Raw genomic sequence first — 16137 nt, forward strand, 5'->3', positions numbered from 1 at the left:
GGTAAATCTCCTCAGGGACAGGATGACAGGACATGGCCTTAAGCTGTGCCAGGGGAGCTTCGGTTGCATATTTGGAGGCGGTGCAGTCGCAGACCCTGGAGATGTTTAAGGAAAGACAGGACACGGCACTCAGCGCCACGGTCTGCTTGACATGGTGGTGCTCCGTCATGTCAGACTCGATGACCTCAGAGCTCTTTTCCAGCCTAAGCGACGCTGTGATTCCGTGATTCCTTCCTTTTCACTAGGCTTGAAATCACGCCGAGACCAACCACCAGAGAACACCCAAGCGAAGGGAACCCGGCCGCGCTGCGCTCCCGGCAGCGGGCACGCCCCGGCGCCTCCGAGTGAGGGCAGGGCGCGGACATGGCGGGCGGGGCGCGGCTTCACGCACGTCACGCCCGGCTCCCTGGGCCTTCCGGGCTGCCGTAGGAGCCGCTCCCGCTCCGCTCCCTCAGGGACAGCGGCCCTCGCCTCCCTCCCTCCCTTCGGGGAAGCCGCTCAGGGAGCAGCTGCCTCGACCCCCGAGCTTCCCCCGGCGGCGGCTGTGCCGAGCCCGCGGGGCGCAGGTGGGTGCCCGGGGCCGGGGCCGGGCTGACGCCGCCGCGGTGACAGCGGGGGACTGGCGGTAGCGGCGCTGCCCTGGCACGGGAGGCGCTGGATGTGCTCCTGGGGAAGGATGAGGATGCCCGGGCCCGCAGGGATGGGGCTGCCGTGCCTGTGGGTTTGCTCGTGACGCTGCTTCAGTGCTTCCCCTCCGTCAGCCGCGGAGAAGTGTGTCACAGCTGTGCTTGCCTCCTTTTTAGGGAAAATTGATGTGTCCTGCTTTATTACCAACCATTCTGACAATCCCCTGTTCCTTCCATCAACAATTTGCCTCTTGAACCTGGTGGCTGCATCTTGTGTCGCGCATCTTATTTCCCCATTTGTTTTATTTCACGTAAAACTGGCCTTAGAGGATGACATTTTATTTACAAAAGCTGAGTCTTGCACTCAGAGCGTTTCCGAGGAAATAACCCCGTTGTTTTACCCCAATGAGTTTTGAGAAAGTCCCTTTAAACTCATACCGAAAGTGAAATTGCGTTTGCAGCGCTTGTGGAGTTTCATGGGTGATGGAAGAGTAAGTCACAAATGTTTTTGCTATGGGTTCTAATGCAATTTAGTGATGGTGTGATGGAAGTTATTGTAAGTGTTAGAAATGTTACATATAAAATCATAGGTTTTGTGTTTGTGAAAGCAAAAGTTTATTTTTCAAATAGAGTGTTAGTAAGTTTAATTGAAGACTGCAGTGATGTTTTCTGTTTTGATAGCTTAATTAGAAATCACAAATTTGCCAAGCTAAAGTATTGATAAACAGATGAATGACCAGTTTATAAATGTCACCTGTTAGTGACATTTCTTAGTCTTAAGCATAGGTTGCAATTTAAAATTTTATCTGGGTGACCCAAAACCATGAGTAACTTTTTTTGTAAATTTTAAGTAGAATTATGGCTATAAAAATGGGTCTTCAGCATAACTTAAAAGTGGGGAAATGGTGGTTACAGGCTGTTAATGAGAATTCCCTGGTGTGTTTTGGGAAAGGGGGAAAGCTGCATTAATAGCTACAATGCAATGTTTTGAAAATTGAGTGGTTTTGTCACTTTTAGCTTTGTAAATGCCATTGTTTGCCTTGGCTCTAAAATAATAGCAGCGGCATCCTAGCAGGAAAAAGAATGTGTGTTTGTCTCTGCTGGTTTTGACAGACACTGTGCAAATTACAGCAATCCAGCTGGAAGGGTTGTTAAACCATCCACTTGCCCAGTTCATCCCTCTGACTCCTGTTCAGGGGAAACTTGTCAGTGCAGCTGGCAGGGAATTCTTTGTAGCTCAATAAAACTGGGCTTGAGGTAAGGTTGGCTGGTAAACTTACACATATTGAATATTTGCCTACTTTTTTTCCCCCCTCAAATAGCATTTTTCTGAGCCAAGAGCAGTTTTTGAAACTGGGGGAACTCTTCCCTTTTCTCCTGAGAGCTGTGTGCCAATAAGCAAAAAAGAAAGATGGAAACCACTCTGAAAGAAAAGTGAAACTGATTAATCAAATTCCATGGCCACCTTAGTGCATGTATGCCAACATTTTAAATGCATTTGTCATTTAAAGGACATTTTCCATATGATTACCAGTGTCCAAGAGCCACAATTCTCCCATGCTTTATCATGCACCTAGAGTTTGGGTTTTTTTCTGTTGTGATCTCTGCACCCACCTTCCCTTGCCCTCTGTGTGCCTTCCCTGCTTTTTGGGGTGTTTGGTTTTTTCCCAGGGACATGCTGATTAACTCAGAGTTTTCTGCTTTGTCTGAGCTGAATCAGAAATGGTGGATCCAGAGCAGGGCAGAACAACTGAATTGTCAATTTTGATGCATTGACTGCAATCCCATTTCACATGAGGGGATAAGAAGAGGTTTAATTTGTCTTGAAATTTCAGGGGCCTTGTAAATTATCCCTACTCTGATACAAATTTCACCCTCTTTTCAATTATTTTTTCCCCCATTTTTTCTCATAGTTTGGCCTCAGTTTCTCTTCCCCACCAGAATGCATGGAATGAATTTAATACTCATCATTTATTGCAGGACTCCAAAATGTCACTTCTTGAAAAGCAGGATATCTTACTACAGGAAAGCTGTATTAAAGGATTGTTTATTTTTGTCTCTTTTCCCTTCCAACTGTGCTTTTATTTTAAAAGAATGGCACAAAAGAAGTATTTGATAGCAAAACTGACAAGCTGCTTAAGAGAGGACAAAATTCAGCTATGGAAACCACCATATACAAATGAAAAAAAAGAAGCTGGTGAAGAGATGAAGGTAAATATTTTCTCTGAGTGGATGTCATACATCTTCCATGTCATACTGCTGGTGCATTTTCCCAGTTTTTCTTGTCATTTTCTCAGGAGCTTGTACAAAAATATTCATCCAAGCTGAATATCAATAAGAATGATACAGAGAATATGCTTGAAGAAATACGGTGTAAAGCAATTGAGCGTGGGACAGGAAATGAGAATTTTAAAGTGACTGGGATTGCAAGACTTGATATATATCTGCCTCGTAGAAAAGTGAGTAACACTGCAGCAAAGTCTGCATAAGTAGCTTTGTTTTGGGGTTTGTGTTCTAGATCTGTGTCTATGCAGATATTCTCACTACAAGTTTTTCAGGTGTTTAGTATGAGTGATCTGTGTCAGGTATAAAAAATGGACTGGGGGGAATTATATATTTTAGTTTCCCAGGTATATGGAAATATCATGGCAAAGGAATATGATATTGAGGAGATTGGTAATTTTTCCCTTTAGGATTTAATGGCAAATAATCTTTCAGTTAAGAAAAGTAAATTAGATTTTAAGTGCCTATTTCAATTTGATTCCTTCTGATATAACTGCTTGTTTTAGCAATAAAGAACAGATGTCTTTTTTCAGCTGTAGAATACCTAAAGTTGATTCAGCATATTGGTGTCACTTGAACTTGGAAATGAGAAGCAGGATTTTCTGTTGTGATGGCACTCACCTGTTCCCTTCAAAGATCCATAGAATTACAGTCACAGAATCATTAGGTTGGAAAAGAGCCCCAAGATCAACGAATCCAATCTCTACCAACCACCACCTTGTCAACTGAACCACAGCACTCAGTGCTTCTTCCAGGTGTTTCTTGAACACTTCCAGGGATGGAGATTCCACCACCTCCCTGGGCAGCCCATTCCAAAGCTCAGCCTTCTAGAGCAGGCTTCTAAAAGCTTCTCCAACAGAGAACTGAATTAAGTTTTGCCCTTTTAGACTCAGGTTTCAACTCCTATTTTCATGCATAAAATACTCCTGTAGTGAAAAATAATTACCTGGGCTAAAGGGTAGAGAGTTTTAAGTGATTGCCATGCAGTTAAAATAACCAAATAGTTTCATAATTCTGCTTTATAATGCTGCTGGGCAAATAGGGGAATGAATTAATTTAAAATTCCAGTTTATCTAATCTGGGACCAGAGACACTAATAGGAATTAATCATAACTTAGCCAGTCACAGGTGAGTGGCATAATTGCAAAGCACAGTTAAGATTGGAGGTGCATAATTAAATTAATTAAATTGTTTGGTTCTGAATTTAGGTTTATTTAATTCTGAATATCCTGCTGTTATAATGCTTATTTTTAGCACTATAGCAGTACAGAACTGGAAATTATTACTATGTATGTCCAGCCATAACCCTCTAAATATGATTTTTATTTGGAAAATAGATATTATTGTAGAACAGTTAATGAAGAAAATGTCCAAAATATCTTGATATCATGCTTTTCTTTCCCTCTTTCTTTTCCCCACCCAATATAATTACTACAGAGCAGGAAAATCCCACTGGAGACCAGTTTGTTCATCACAGGCAAAGAGCTCAGATCCCAGTAAGTGCAATCACCCTTTGTGCTTCTCTCATGAGACACCACCCTGTCACAGAGCATTTAAAAAAAAAGCAAACAAACCCACTTTTTGTTTGATTTAAGCTTTTTCTTAGCATGTATTCTCTGAACAGGATGTCCAGTGTCCCTGTAGGGCAGTTCTTCATGGGAACAGCTGTGGTTTAACAGATGGAAAACAGGAAGAAGATAGTTCTGTGTAAATCCCCAGCAAGTACCAGTGTTCCAAGTCTGTAACCAGGCAGATCCTCTGAACAGTGAACATGACCTTCTCTTTCTTTTGTGTTTTTAAGCCTAAAAAAAAATCAGATTCTATTCTGTTTTGCTTTTTCCCTTTTTGTATCCCAGGTTTTCTCTATATAGTACCTAAAGATCTCTGATGATGTTATTTTACTTTTAGCAACTTTTTGTAGCAAAAACTTTAAGCCATTTATAAGCACTTGTTTTTAGGTTTTATTGCTATTGAAACAACAATATTGTATAACCTTAAAAATTTATGTTCACAGATGAAATTATTTATTTCACAGGATAGCACAGGAGTATGCATTACAAGAGAATGCTGTCAAAATAATCATAAATAAGAAGCAGCTTGATCTGGGTATGTATCTCTAGTTAAGGATACTTTTATGATAATTTTCTAGTTTCTGCTTCTCAGAAAGAAAAATTGCCTTGCAACTCTATTAATTTCAGAGATTTCCAAAAAATAGCTGTTATATTTGTCAGTTTCTGATTTATAGGAAATGTATTAAATTATAATAATCCAAATTCTTAAATAGAATTAGATAAATTAAAAGAATACTGTAATGAATGTTAGAAAATCCCCTTTTCCAATGTTGAAACACTAAAAATGCACATTTAAGAGAAACTCTAAATTTCTTCCAAAACCTTATTGTATAAGAGCATTTTCAAAGACTTTTTGTAATGCTTTGCCCATGCTCAACCTGTCAGACATGTGGGAAGTGATGATACAGCTTTTTCTTAGCTGATGGCCCTGGAATATATCAGAGTTAGAACCACAGAACTGACAGAAGGAACTTGGATTCAGTTCCCAGTTCCTCTGTCCTGTACTCCTGTGGTGTATGATCCTGGCCATGTTTTTATTGCAGTTTTTACCTGAAGAGCAATAAACTGAAATAGAAATAATGATATTTTTTTAATGTTTTGGAAAAAAAAAAAAAGGGAAAGAAACACACCAGTCACTTCAAAAGCACTTTTAAGACACAAGTCTGATTCTAAATTTTGTTGACTGTGTCAGTAATTTTTAGGGGCTTTGACTGAGTCCTCAAGTCTTGCAATTTCAGTAGTTCCAGTAGTTGAATTGTATTAATCACACTCTATTTTGCAGGTAAAACCCTTGAGGACCAGGGTGTCACACACAATGCAAAAGTGATGGTGCTTCAACTGGAACAGAGTGATGAGGAAACCAAAAGAAAAGTTCAGGAGGAAGAGCTTCAGTGTAAGAAAGAAAAAGAAATAAATGACAAGATGCAGAGAACTAAGAAGGGCTTGGAAATTCTAGCAGAGAGAGGTGAGTGGGCTTGTTGGGTTGGGGGGGAGGTGGGTGTTCATTAATTTTTGTGCATCAAAAATTACATTCTCAGAGGCCTTTCAACATGGAAAAGTGCCTATACCATGGCTGAATTTCAGTTCACACTTTTCTAGGTTTCTACCTACTCGAAAACTGGACTTTAAGTCTGCTGAATCTTTTTTTTCCACCCTTTTTACACAACTAGAATGCTACAAAAAACTTTGGCATTTTGAGAAGGATATAATATGAATCAATTATTTAATTAGCACTTGGCAGTTAAGGTACTGATGACTTGTGAGAAGCCTTAGATTTACTGTAGACAAAAGCACAGTGCATAATGTGTTTTAAGTCATCAAACACTTTTTTTTTTTTTTGTAGTTTAGCTATGGCTGTGTGTAACCATGGTTTTATTGTTCAGAGCAGCTCATTTGTCACTGTCATCTGCAACATGGCTGTGGTGTTCTCATTCCCTTGGGATGTTGATTCCTGGCAACTGTGGATTAAGTTAAAGGGATATAGTTAATTTAGCAGTAATAATTCTTCAAAATGAGGTTGTGTTTGTGAGCTGCAGTGCTTGGTGGTGAGTTTAAATCACTTCTCCATTCCATTGTTTCACAAATCCACAAGCAAGGAACTGTGAAGCTGAGCAGGTCATGAATTCTTGCCAAATGCAGAAACACCCAAACAAAGCTTCAAAGCTAGTGACTTCTGCTTTCTTACCACAATATCAGATTTTGAGCACATGACAGAAGTGTTTGCTTTTTTTTTTTGGACTTAAGGGGTGGTTTAGACCCCAAATTTTGATTCCTGAGTTGGGTCTCTTTCTGGTTTTTGCCACTGTCAGTTAGAGCCAATGCCAGAGTACAGAGCAGAGTCTGTAACAGGCTCCCAGGCTGAAGGTTCTGTGAGAAGTGCAGTAAGGGTTTAACAATCCCTTTGTTTCATGTGAGAGAAACCACAGGGCAGAAGCTTTTAATCTCAACAAACTCTTCCTTAACTGTCTTTTGTCGACAAGAAAATCATCTTTTCATTGTAAATCAAATGGAAGTGAAAACAAAATTGGTAGTTTGATAACAACATTAAAGACGTGGGGAAGAAAACTACTGAGCTGTATTTTTTCCAGCTTTATCAACTATGCTCGGTTGTATTTTTTAAATATTCTAGCTTTAGTTGATAAATCATTTCAAATGCTGTGTTGTGTAAAACGTAGGTGTTTCGTCTTCTGCAAAATAAAACTTCTTTAAAATTGATGGAACTTTTGATATTGTGTCTAAATTTCTGCATGCACAAGGCCTTTTCCACAGTGACCTTTCTAGAAGTTCCTCATATTTACCTGGCCAGAGCCACTGTTGGTTGCTATGTCCAGAAAAACACACATGTAGCCTTTATATGTAGTTCTGATTTTTTTTTATTGTTTGCTGTTTTAACAACATTACTAAAATAATCTTATGGCAGCAGAGTTGCTCTGTTGAAGGTGGTGTTTAAATTTTAAACTTTTTTGTATCTTTCAGAGGAGTACTTGGATGCAGACTCTGTCCCATACCTAGATATAGCTAATCAAACTGGAAGGTCAATTCAGATTCCTCCTCAAGCTAAAAAAGTAAGTGAAAGCATCTTACAATGCCACTAAGATGGCTCTTTAAAGCTGTGAAACATTTAAAATACGGGATTGAAATACAGCCAGACTTTCTGGGGGTGTAACCCTGGGCCCACTAGATGTTTGTTTAATACAAATAATTTTGAAATACAATTGAAGTAAAACTCTGTAGTGGGGAATATCTCGGTCATCTGGAGATAGCCTGTGATTCCTGATCTCATTGCAAGTCTAATCTGGCACTGACCCCTGTGTGGTCCATATCTTACTTTGGGGTTTAAGACAAGCTTTAATTTTGTTGATCTTAGTGCCTGTTATAAATTTTGTGTGTCCTAGAAAGACATGAAAGTAATTTGTTTCTTAGGCCTTATTTCCATTTGTAAACTTGATGAGTCTGCATGCTGTTCTGATGAAGTGCTGAATGTAATAATTCACCTGAAGACTTAAAGCATCCAGTGTTCAAGTGAATAAGATTTCATCAGTATTGATCAAGGATCAGAGGAAATATTGCAATATTGTTTCTATCCAGAATTATTATTACATTTTCATTTGTTGTACTGCAGGAGTGTTTTCCTGACACATTCAAAATTTGATTTTCAGTTCTGGGGTTTTTCAGGAGGTGAATTCTTAGGTTTCGCAAGATAATTGTGATAGCAAAGCAAAATAAGTTTGGTGCTGTTAGGAAGTGCAGCACCCAGAAAAATGCAGAGCTTTGTATCACTCACCATCGAAAATCTCTCTGGAGTTAATTAAAGTAAGCTTGGCGCAGCATTTCATGTGCCAGCAACATCCGTTGCTTTTGACTAGATAATATCTGACATTATCAGATGGGAGAAAAGTGTGAAGCAGTGTAAGATAGCACTGATCTTACAGAACTGATACAGTTGTGTTTTTCTTGGAAGAACAAGAACTCTGGTGGATTACTTGGATATTTCCTTCCAGCTCTTTGATTTGGGAAGGTGCATGCAAAAGTCTCAATCTGTTTGTCTAGGCACTTGTGCTGGCTATGGGTTGCCACGAGAAAGGCAGAGCATTAATGAAGAAGAAAGAATATGAAATTGCACTGCCATATTTGTTGGATGCTGATAAACACTTCTGGTAAGAACATTTTGAGTCCTTGTGTCTGTCTTTACTGTCAGCCCATAAAGGAACAGCACAGCCTCTACCTGTGCATATAAATCAGGGCCAGTTTTGCCTGGGGTTGCTCCACACCCCCTCTTGCAGACAGGAGGGAGCAGATAAAGCTCTGACTTGCAGTGACAGGTGGCTTCGTGTAGAACAGCTGAAACAGATACTGCCACTGGGCAAGTTAATCTTTCATAACAACATAAACAGAAACTGTCAATATTCATGTACCAGGTTATAAATTGCATTAGCTTGAGAGACAGTTACGGATATTCATTTGCAATTGCTCCTGTGAAGTAATAATTTCTTGTAAAAGGTGGAGCAGATAGCTGAGGTCAGTAACCATACCAGGGCTTCTGCAAGTAAATTCATTTGCTATCAGCTGTCAGAACCCTAAATTGTTCTTTTGAGATCCCAAAAGTAATACTGTTCCTGTCTGCTTCTCATCTGTGTGGGTGTGCAAGGAGACTGGCACAGTTCTCAGCACGTTCATGTGCACTGAGGCAGTTTCTCAGTCCTCCCAAAGATTACATAGGGTTTAATTCCATTATGCTTTTAGAGATGCCATATTAAACAGTAGCCACAGCTCATTTTGTTACTGTAATGCTTTAACATGTAGCATTGGGGTCAGTCCTGTGTGAAAGCAAATGGAATGGGGGATCAGCATTTGATTCCCGTTCCTCTGGCATCAGTTTGCTGCCTCAGATACAAAGTGTGCTTTCTCCAACATGAGTGTGCACATTTCTAATGTTGTTTTATGAATGTTAAAAAGTGGTGTGGGGGAGGGGAAATAAACAACCCTCTCCCAGAGAAAAAAAAAAGAATTGTTTTATTTTCCAGTGAGTGTAGCACGGAGCTGCTGAACACGGTTGATAATTATGCAGTGCTGCAGCTGGATATAGTGTGGTGCTACTTCCGTCTGGAGCAGCTGGACTGCCTGGATGATGCAGAGAAAAAGCTGTCCACAGCACAGAGATGCTTCCAGAGGTGCTATGGGGAGAACCATGAAAGGCTTATTGACATCAAAGTATGCTGGGTTTGACTTAATTAGGGTGGGATTTTTTTCTACATGTATTCAGTTGCTGTTCAAGTATTGCAAGACTGGCTTTTAGAAGCTTAAAGTTTTCCTGTGTATCATTATCCCAGGGAAAACATTGGGCCTGGCAAAAAGGTCATGGCAAACCTGTGTTTATATGCACAGACATCATCAGGGGTTTAAGTGTGGTGCTTTATCTGCACACTGAGTGTCACAAAGCCCTGACTGTGTCTTCTCTAAATGTGTAGAGTGTTCTGTTGATAATGAACTGGTGTTCTACCACATGCTTCTATCTACATGATTCCCCCTCCTTCTCTAAACAATTCCTTAGGGAAACTATGGTCGGGAGAAGGTTTTATTTCTACGGCTTTACCTCCTTCAAGGGATTGGGCACTACCACAGTGGCAGAGAAAAGGAGGCTGCAGAGTACATTCAGAAGGTAAGACACCTTTAGGTAAAACTCTGGAGTCCTTCACTCCAGCCTCTCAGTTTGGGTTCCATCTCGAACCTGTTCTTTGCTTACTCAGACGGGGAGGCATTTTTTGTTTATATTTTAACAGTATAAGTGGTGTCCTTTTGTTTTTCCCATATCCAGGCATCCTCTTTGTACGGAGAGCTGTCCATAGATCCTGATAAAGTGGATCGCCTGTCACTCCTGGGATTCTCGGAGCAGGAAGCTCGCCTTGCCCTGCGAGCATGCCACGGGAATGTGGAGCATGCTGCCAATCTAATCACCAACAGGAGAGAGGTAAGGGCAGTGAAAGCATTAAATCACAGATCACCTGCGTTGGGGTGTCCATGAGATGTGTGTTGTGTGGCCAGGGCAGTGTGGTGCTGAGTTAAGGACTTGGATTATCCCACTCTGGCACTGTTGGTGTAGCTGACAGGTGGACGTGTTGGTGCAAGTTTGAAACCAAAACTTAATGCACTAACAGGGGAAGCTCTGTCTCAAAACAGATGGGACAAAACATCCACGTGGCTTCCCAAAGACCTGTGGTTGCACTACAGAGCCACACGGAAAGGCTTTGCACCAGTGTTTGCTGCTCAGCAGTGATACGGGAATAAACCACCAGGACCAAGCTGTCGCTCCCAGGCTTGGCTGCCCCCTATTGTGGCTTTGTACGTGGAAGATCCAGGAGGGAAAAAGAATTTTTTTGTGCTAGAGTGAGTGAAGACAGTGCTGTCCAGATCTGAAGTGATGTTTGGTAAGCTGAGGAGGCACTTCTAGACTTCAGACAGTGAAGTGTGGACAGAAAAGCCAACTGGCTGAGGGAAGACTGAACAGAACTCCCTGGCTCCCTGCCTGGTTCTGACTGTCTGTCCTTGGCAAGTCTTGTCTGTGGGCCCATCTGCCAAATGGGTTTGTCATTTACCACACAGGGCCTGGAATAGCTGTGATGGCACCAGATCTGACTGCAGAGCGGAAGTGTGGCGACAGGGCTGGCTCATGGAAATGCAGCTTTATTTAGGAACGAGTGTCTGGCAGCACAGTCTGTATTTACAAAAAAAAAAAAAAAGCCTTTTCCTCAAGAGATTCAAACTTGAAGCAAAAAATCCAAGAAACCCTACATGCACAGGCTATGTGTTGAAGCATTCCCATGCAGAGTGAGCTTTGCAGTGTCTGTGCTCTTGCAGGAAAAGGCGCAGATCAGGAGGGAGGAGAGAGCTAAAAGGCGGCGGCGATTGGAAGACATCAATACCCTGAAAAGTATGGGCTACCCAGAGAGAGCTGCTCAGGTAGCTCTTCAAAAGACACAAGGAAACCTGGACCAAGCCTTTAAGGTAAGTGATTTTTCAGTAGAAGTAGTGTTGTACAAAGGAAATTTGGTTGGGATTTTTTTTAATTGTTTAGCAGATTCTTATTTTCTGTAGTCTACATTTTTTAGTTCATAGCGACCTTTTCTGAACTGTAATGACTGAACTTGCACTTCCTGATGCAGTAAACCAGATATCACTTAAGTTGGCTGAGGTTTGCTTCTATCAACCATTGGGCTCCATACACAAATGTGCTGAGGGCTGTTGTAGCTCTGTTGCCCTATTCTAATCTTTCTCTGTTTTCTTGCAGTTTATTCTTGACAATCCTGAGTTACTCTTGGAAGATGATGATGATGATTCCGTGGCTATGGACCAGTTTCAGGTTTCCCAAGAAAGTATTGAGCAAGTAAGCTAGACCACTTGCTTTCTTGTGAGTTGGTTACCTTGCTTCTGAGTTGTGCTTGCAAAGGCAGCAGATTTTCCTGAAGTAAAGCTGTACAAGTATTCTTGGACCCATGTTCACTCAGGCTGTCACACTCCAGGGTCTGGCATCCACTCACTCTTCATGATGAAGTCACTGGGGCTAACATGTAATTTGTGTGTACTTCCTGCCCATTGCACCAACCCGCCATGCATGGATGTGGAGGGAAAGTGTGTGCACTGTAATGCTCTATCCCAAAAAAGACAGCAAATGAGAAATTTATTCAAGTCTCTAAACTCTGCAGTGCAGAAGGGCCAGAGTTGGAACGTGTATTTCTCATGACAGGCTGTCTGACAAGCTCATCAGTAGTTAGAGTGGCTGTGTAATGGGTGTCAGGCAAGAAAATATTATTGCCTAGGAAAAACACATGCACCCCCCCAATACACTGGAGTGCTTTGAAGTTTTCTCTTGAAAACAGAAAAATAAATGGTCTAGTACTAGGCAAGAGCCTCTTGATCCTGTTCAACATCCCCATGCCTTTAATAGGTCACTGCCCTGTTGTTAACTGTTCCAGTAAACCAGAGTCAGTGTCCTGGAATTCCTGGCATGCAGCACTTTTCTCTGTGTGAGAGGATGACTGTCAGATGCAGAGCTGGATTCCTGTCAGACCCTGTGTCAGATGAGCTTGGATTTCCCCAGATTTCTGTATTATTCCTTTTTCCCCTCCTGCAGCTGACATACATGGGTTTCAGCCGTGAGTCAGCAGAGCAAGCTTTGAAGGTCTTTAAAGGGAACATCCACGTGGCTTCCCAAACCCTTGCTCATTATGGGGGAGTTCTTCCCCCTTCACTGCTGCTGTCCTCAGAAGGATCCAGTCCATCAGAGGAATCCAGTTCTTCCAAGGACCTGCTCACAGAGTCCGCAGGTGAGAATGTTGCATCCAGCTGGGTGGGAAGGGGAGGCTGTTCTGGCTTTGGTAGGAAATAGTTAAGCAATTTCTGCTGAAATAATGGCATAGGGCTGCAGCAATATACCAGGTTGTTTTTATTGGGACCACAGTTACAGGAAGGGAGCTGTTGTTCCCTGCAGTGGCAGCCACAAAGGGACCAGAGGAGACAGGTACCAGCTGCAGGCAGGTGCAGCCCAGAAGAAAAGGTGACACTCAGGCTGTCCTGGGCAGGGCTAAGGAGTTTATTCCAGACCTGTGCTCTGCAGGTGCTGACCTGCCTCCATACTCCTTCATCATGTCCCTTACAGAATAGAACCATAATTGATAAATTTCCACTTAACAAAGAAGAGGCTTTCACATACTTTTTCTCTCATTATTTGTCAGAGCTGTAGTGATCCCTGCTGTATAATTAAAGGCTTTCCTACACCACATTTAAATAATAAGGAAAAATGGCCATCCTGCCTCTGTCCTTTGCAGAGTAATTGTACGAGGTGGTTGTGCAGGAAGGGGCTGGCAGAAACAGGGAGAGCACCAGCTTCTTTCATTGGTGAATTCACTGCTGCTGCTTTTTATTGGAAGGTTCCTCTAGTTCACCAACAGATGAAGACATGGAGACTGATGCAGTCAATGAAATCCTAGAGGATATTCCTGAGCATGAAGAGGATTATCTGGATTTAACACTCGAGGAGGAAGAGCAGATAATTCATGAATACTTATCCTATATACAAGTACCACAGCACTAAATCCCATTAAATCTACTTTAGTTATATGTATTTACCTTGTCAAATTGAGTTTGGATTATAAATGCACCTTCAGCTTATCTCTTACTAAGGGCCTTGAATTCCGTTAAACTATAGTTGGAATACTTAATTCCTGCTTATTTGTTACTCTGCTTAAAGCCTACATTTGTGATACATTGTAATTTTTTGTCATAGAAAAATAGAAACATTTATTTTCAGAAGAAAATTTAATAGAACTAAACTATATTTTTATTGTGAAGTAAGTTAACTCAGTAAAGAAGCATTTCTATACCATTTTAAAATACCAGCTTTAAAAGAAAAGCATGAGTTTGTAAATGAGAAACCTTAGCTCATGAGGCTGTAGAGGTATATCAGCTTTCCAACTTTTCTTCTGAAAGATTTCTAAGAGACATTAATGTATCTGTTGTGCATGAGTTTATACCGTGTTCTGCTTGTCCCTTCCTACAGGTGTTACACAGGCAATAAAGGTAACTCTATGCTGCTTCTGCCTTCGGTGAGAGACCTCTGTGCTTTGTTAAAAAAAGTGGGAGCTACCTGGCTGGGCCTGTCCTGGGACTGGGGGAGTGATGTACTGGAATTTCCTTTTATAACTAAATAGCCACTTTCCCCAAGCAGCTCTGTTTAACCTCCGCAGGTGTGTGGCTTAAGGTTGATGGATTTCCAGGGGATTACAGGATATTCTGCAATCAGCTGTTGAACAGAGCTTGGTTCAGGTGCTGTCTCAGTAGTTGCGTTCAGCTCCAGTGTCCTGAAGAAGCATTTGGGGGTTTCTGTGGTTTTATAGTATCCCATTTCCTGCCGTGTAAGCACTCCTCTGCGCCGGGAACAGATATTCCTCTGCCTGGCAGCTTTGCTTGGACGTGGTTTATTCGTTTTCCATGACTCCACGCTCTCGGTAGAGGGAGCCCAGGCCCCGTCTGGAGCCGGTGGGAGCAGGGAAGCGGCCGCGCTTTCCACTTGCAGCCAGAACATCAACCCTCCGTGTGGTGACAGCGTCGCCTTAGCCGGCACTTACCGGCCGGGAAATGAGGGCGTGAACTGTTGTGCGCTGCAGGGAGCAGGGCCGTGGCCTGCGGAATTACTGCTCAGCTCCAGCGCGGGCCCTGAACGTGCTGCAGCACAGGGCTGGGTTTTATACTGATTCCCTCAGCCAAACACAGCAAAAAACAGGCAGTGATTACACTGTTAGGAATTATTTGTATTTCATTCTTCTCTATCAAGGCAAGTGCTGTAAAAATTGCATGGTTTTGTATCTCTGCCCTGAAAGCTGAAGGATTTCCAAAGCCAGCAGTATGAGCTTCTGAGGGAAAACCAGCCCCAGCACCCATTATATCCTGTTTTCTTTACAGGCCAGCACTGAGGAACCCCTGGACAAAATGCAGAACAAAAACAGAATAGAGAAAATAATTTAGAATTGAAAACATACAAGTCACGGATGTAGTTTTAACAAGAAGGAGGTGGAAAAACAATTTTACTCCTCCCTTCCCAAACCTCCTGGCATTGGCTGCCAGCCCTGGGCATGCACTGAAGGCAGCATTGAGCTGCACATGCAGCAATTCTCCTCTTTGAAGTGGCTTGCACAGCAAACTGGCAACGGCAACTTCAGAAGGGAAGGTTTGTCCTTGGGGAATTTAAAATTAGCATCATAACATGCAGTGCTTGTCAGAGCAGCCATTCATCAATGATGTACCTCTGCCAGCGCAGTTGTAAGTGATCAGCAGAGCAGGAGGCAGTGGCTGAAAGCTGTAAGTTCATTTTGACCGTGCATTTGGAGGCACTGTGATATGTTTAGCTACTGGCAGAAGTGGTAATGACTCATTAATTCCACTTTTTGAGATCTCTCTCTGCTGGCTGCATGTGCAGCTGCTGTGTGCCCAGATAGGCTCTTGCGTCTCACGTATTGTGTGTGAAGTTTTAAACACAAAATACAGCCCAGGTGCTCTGGGGAACTCTGTCCAGCTCCTAAAGGCCTCCTACCTAGTGATGTCCTCAGAAGCAAAATACAAACAGTCAGCTGCATGGCAAGCCAGCACCAGCTCATAGACATGTGCCGCTGAGCCACAATGACCAGCCTGAGAGGTTTAATTGGAATTAAGTCTGCACAATGCAGATACCTCCCAAATTAGTATCTTGGTAGGCATTTCACAAAATTTAAATGCTGTTTCCTGCTAGATGTGGAATCCTGCCAGGTAAGAACTACCAAAGCTGCTCAGCAGGAGAGGAGAGCAGGGTCTGTGATGTGTCTGACCCACTAACACAGTGTTAAGGTGTCAGAACAGGAGGCTTTGGTGCCACCAGGGCAGTGCTGAGTCAGGGCTTGTAGCTCTTTGTCATCCCTGCTTTCCCTTAAGTCTGTGCTTTTGTGTCTGGTCCCTCCTTCCTCTGATAGGGGAACTGAGCTTTGGCACTTTGGTGCCTGGTGGGAGGCAGGATAGCTTCACACACACCCAACTCCAACCCCAGCATGGAGAGAAAGGCAAGAAATGTTCCCAAAAGTGTATGTAGGGGGTTTTCCCCCTATTCCATCCATTCTGAACTTCTGGGCTCTGCA

General features: G+C 42.4%; 1 protein-coding gene across 2 annotated transcripts; it reads left to right on the forward strand.

The window, feature by feature from the left end:
• Nucleotides 1-427: 427 nt before the first annotated feature.
• On the forward strand, nucleotides 428-14074 carry NUB1 (negative regulator of ubiquitin like proteins 1). 2 transcript variants are annotated; one of them, XM_053991987.1, is made up of 15 exons: nucleotides 428-566; nucleotides 2720-2837; nucleotides 2924-3085; nucleotides 4347-4405; nucleotides 4945-5015; nucleotides 5763-5945; nucleotides 7457-7545; nucleotides 8531-8637; nucleotides 9505-9691; nucleotides 10032-10139; nucleotides 10296-10448; nucleotides 11336-11482; nucleotides 11766-11861; nucleotides 12609-12801; nucleotides 13405-14074. In XM_053991987.1, the coding sequence occupies exons 2-15, from the start codon at nucleotides 2721-2723 to the stop codon at nucleotides 13566-13568; spliced, it is 1836 nt and encodes a 611-aa protein (XP_053847962.1). In that variant the 5' UTR covers nucleotides 428-566; nucleotide 2720; the 3' UTR covers nucleotides 13569-14074. The 2 variants fall into 2 exon arrangements, with proteins under 2 accessions (XP_053847962.1, XP_053847955.1); XM_053991980.1 differs by lacking the exon at nucleotides 428-566 and adding an exon at nucleotides 847-1117.
• Nucleotides 14075-16137: the final 2063 nt, after the last annotated feature.

This window comes from Vidua macroura, chromosome 1 (genome assembly GCF_024509145.1).
Source record: "Vidua macroura isolate BioBank_ID:100142 chromosome 1, ASM2450914v1, whole genome shotgun sequence".
Lineage (NCBI taxonomy): Eukaryota > Metazoa > Chordata > Aves > Passeriformes > Viduidae > Vidua > Vidua macroura.

Excerpts from the sequence above, each read along its gene's own strand:
- NUB1 (XM_053991980.1), top strand. Across the intron at positions 11,483-11,765 it reads ACCTGGACCAAGCCTTTAAG|TTTATTCTTGACAATCCTGA; the intron begins GTAAGTGATTTT and ends GTTTTCTTGCAG. Across the intron at positions 11,862-12,608 it reads CCCAAGAAAGTATTGAGCAA|CTGACATACATGGGTTTCAG; the intron begins GTAAGCTAGACC and ends CCCCTCCTGCAG.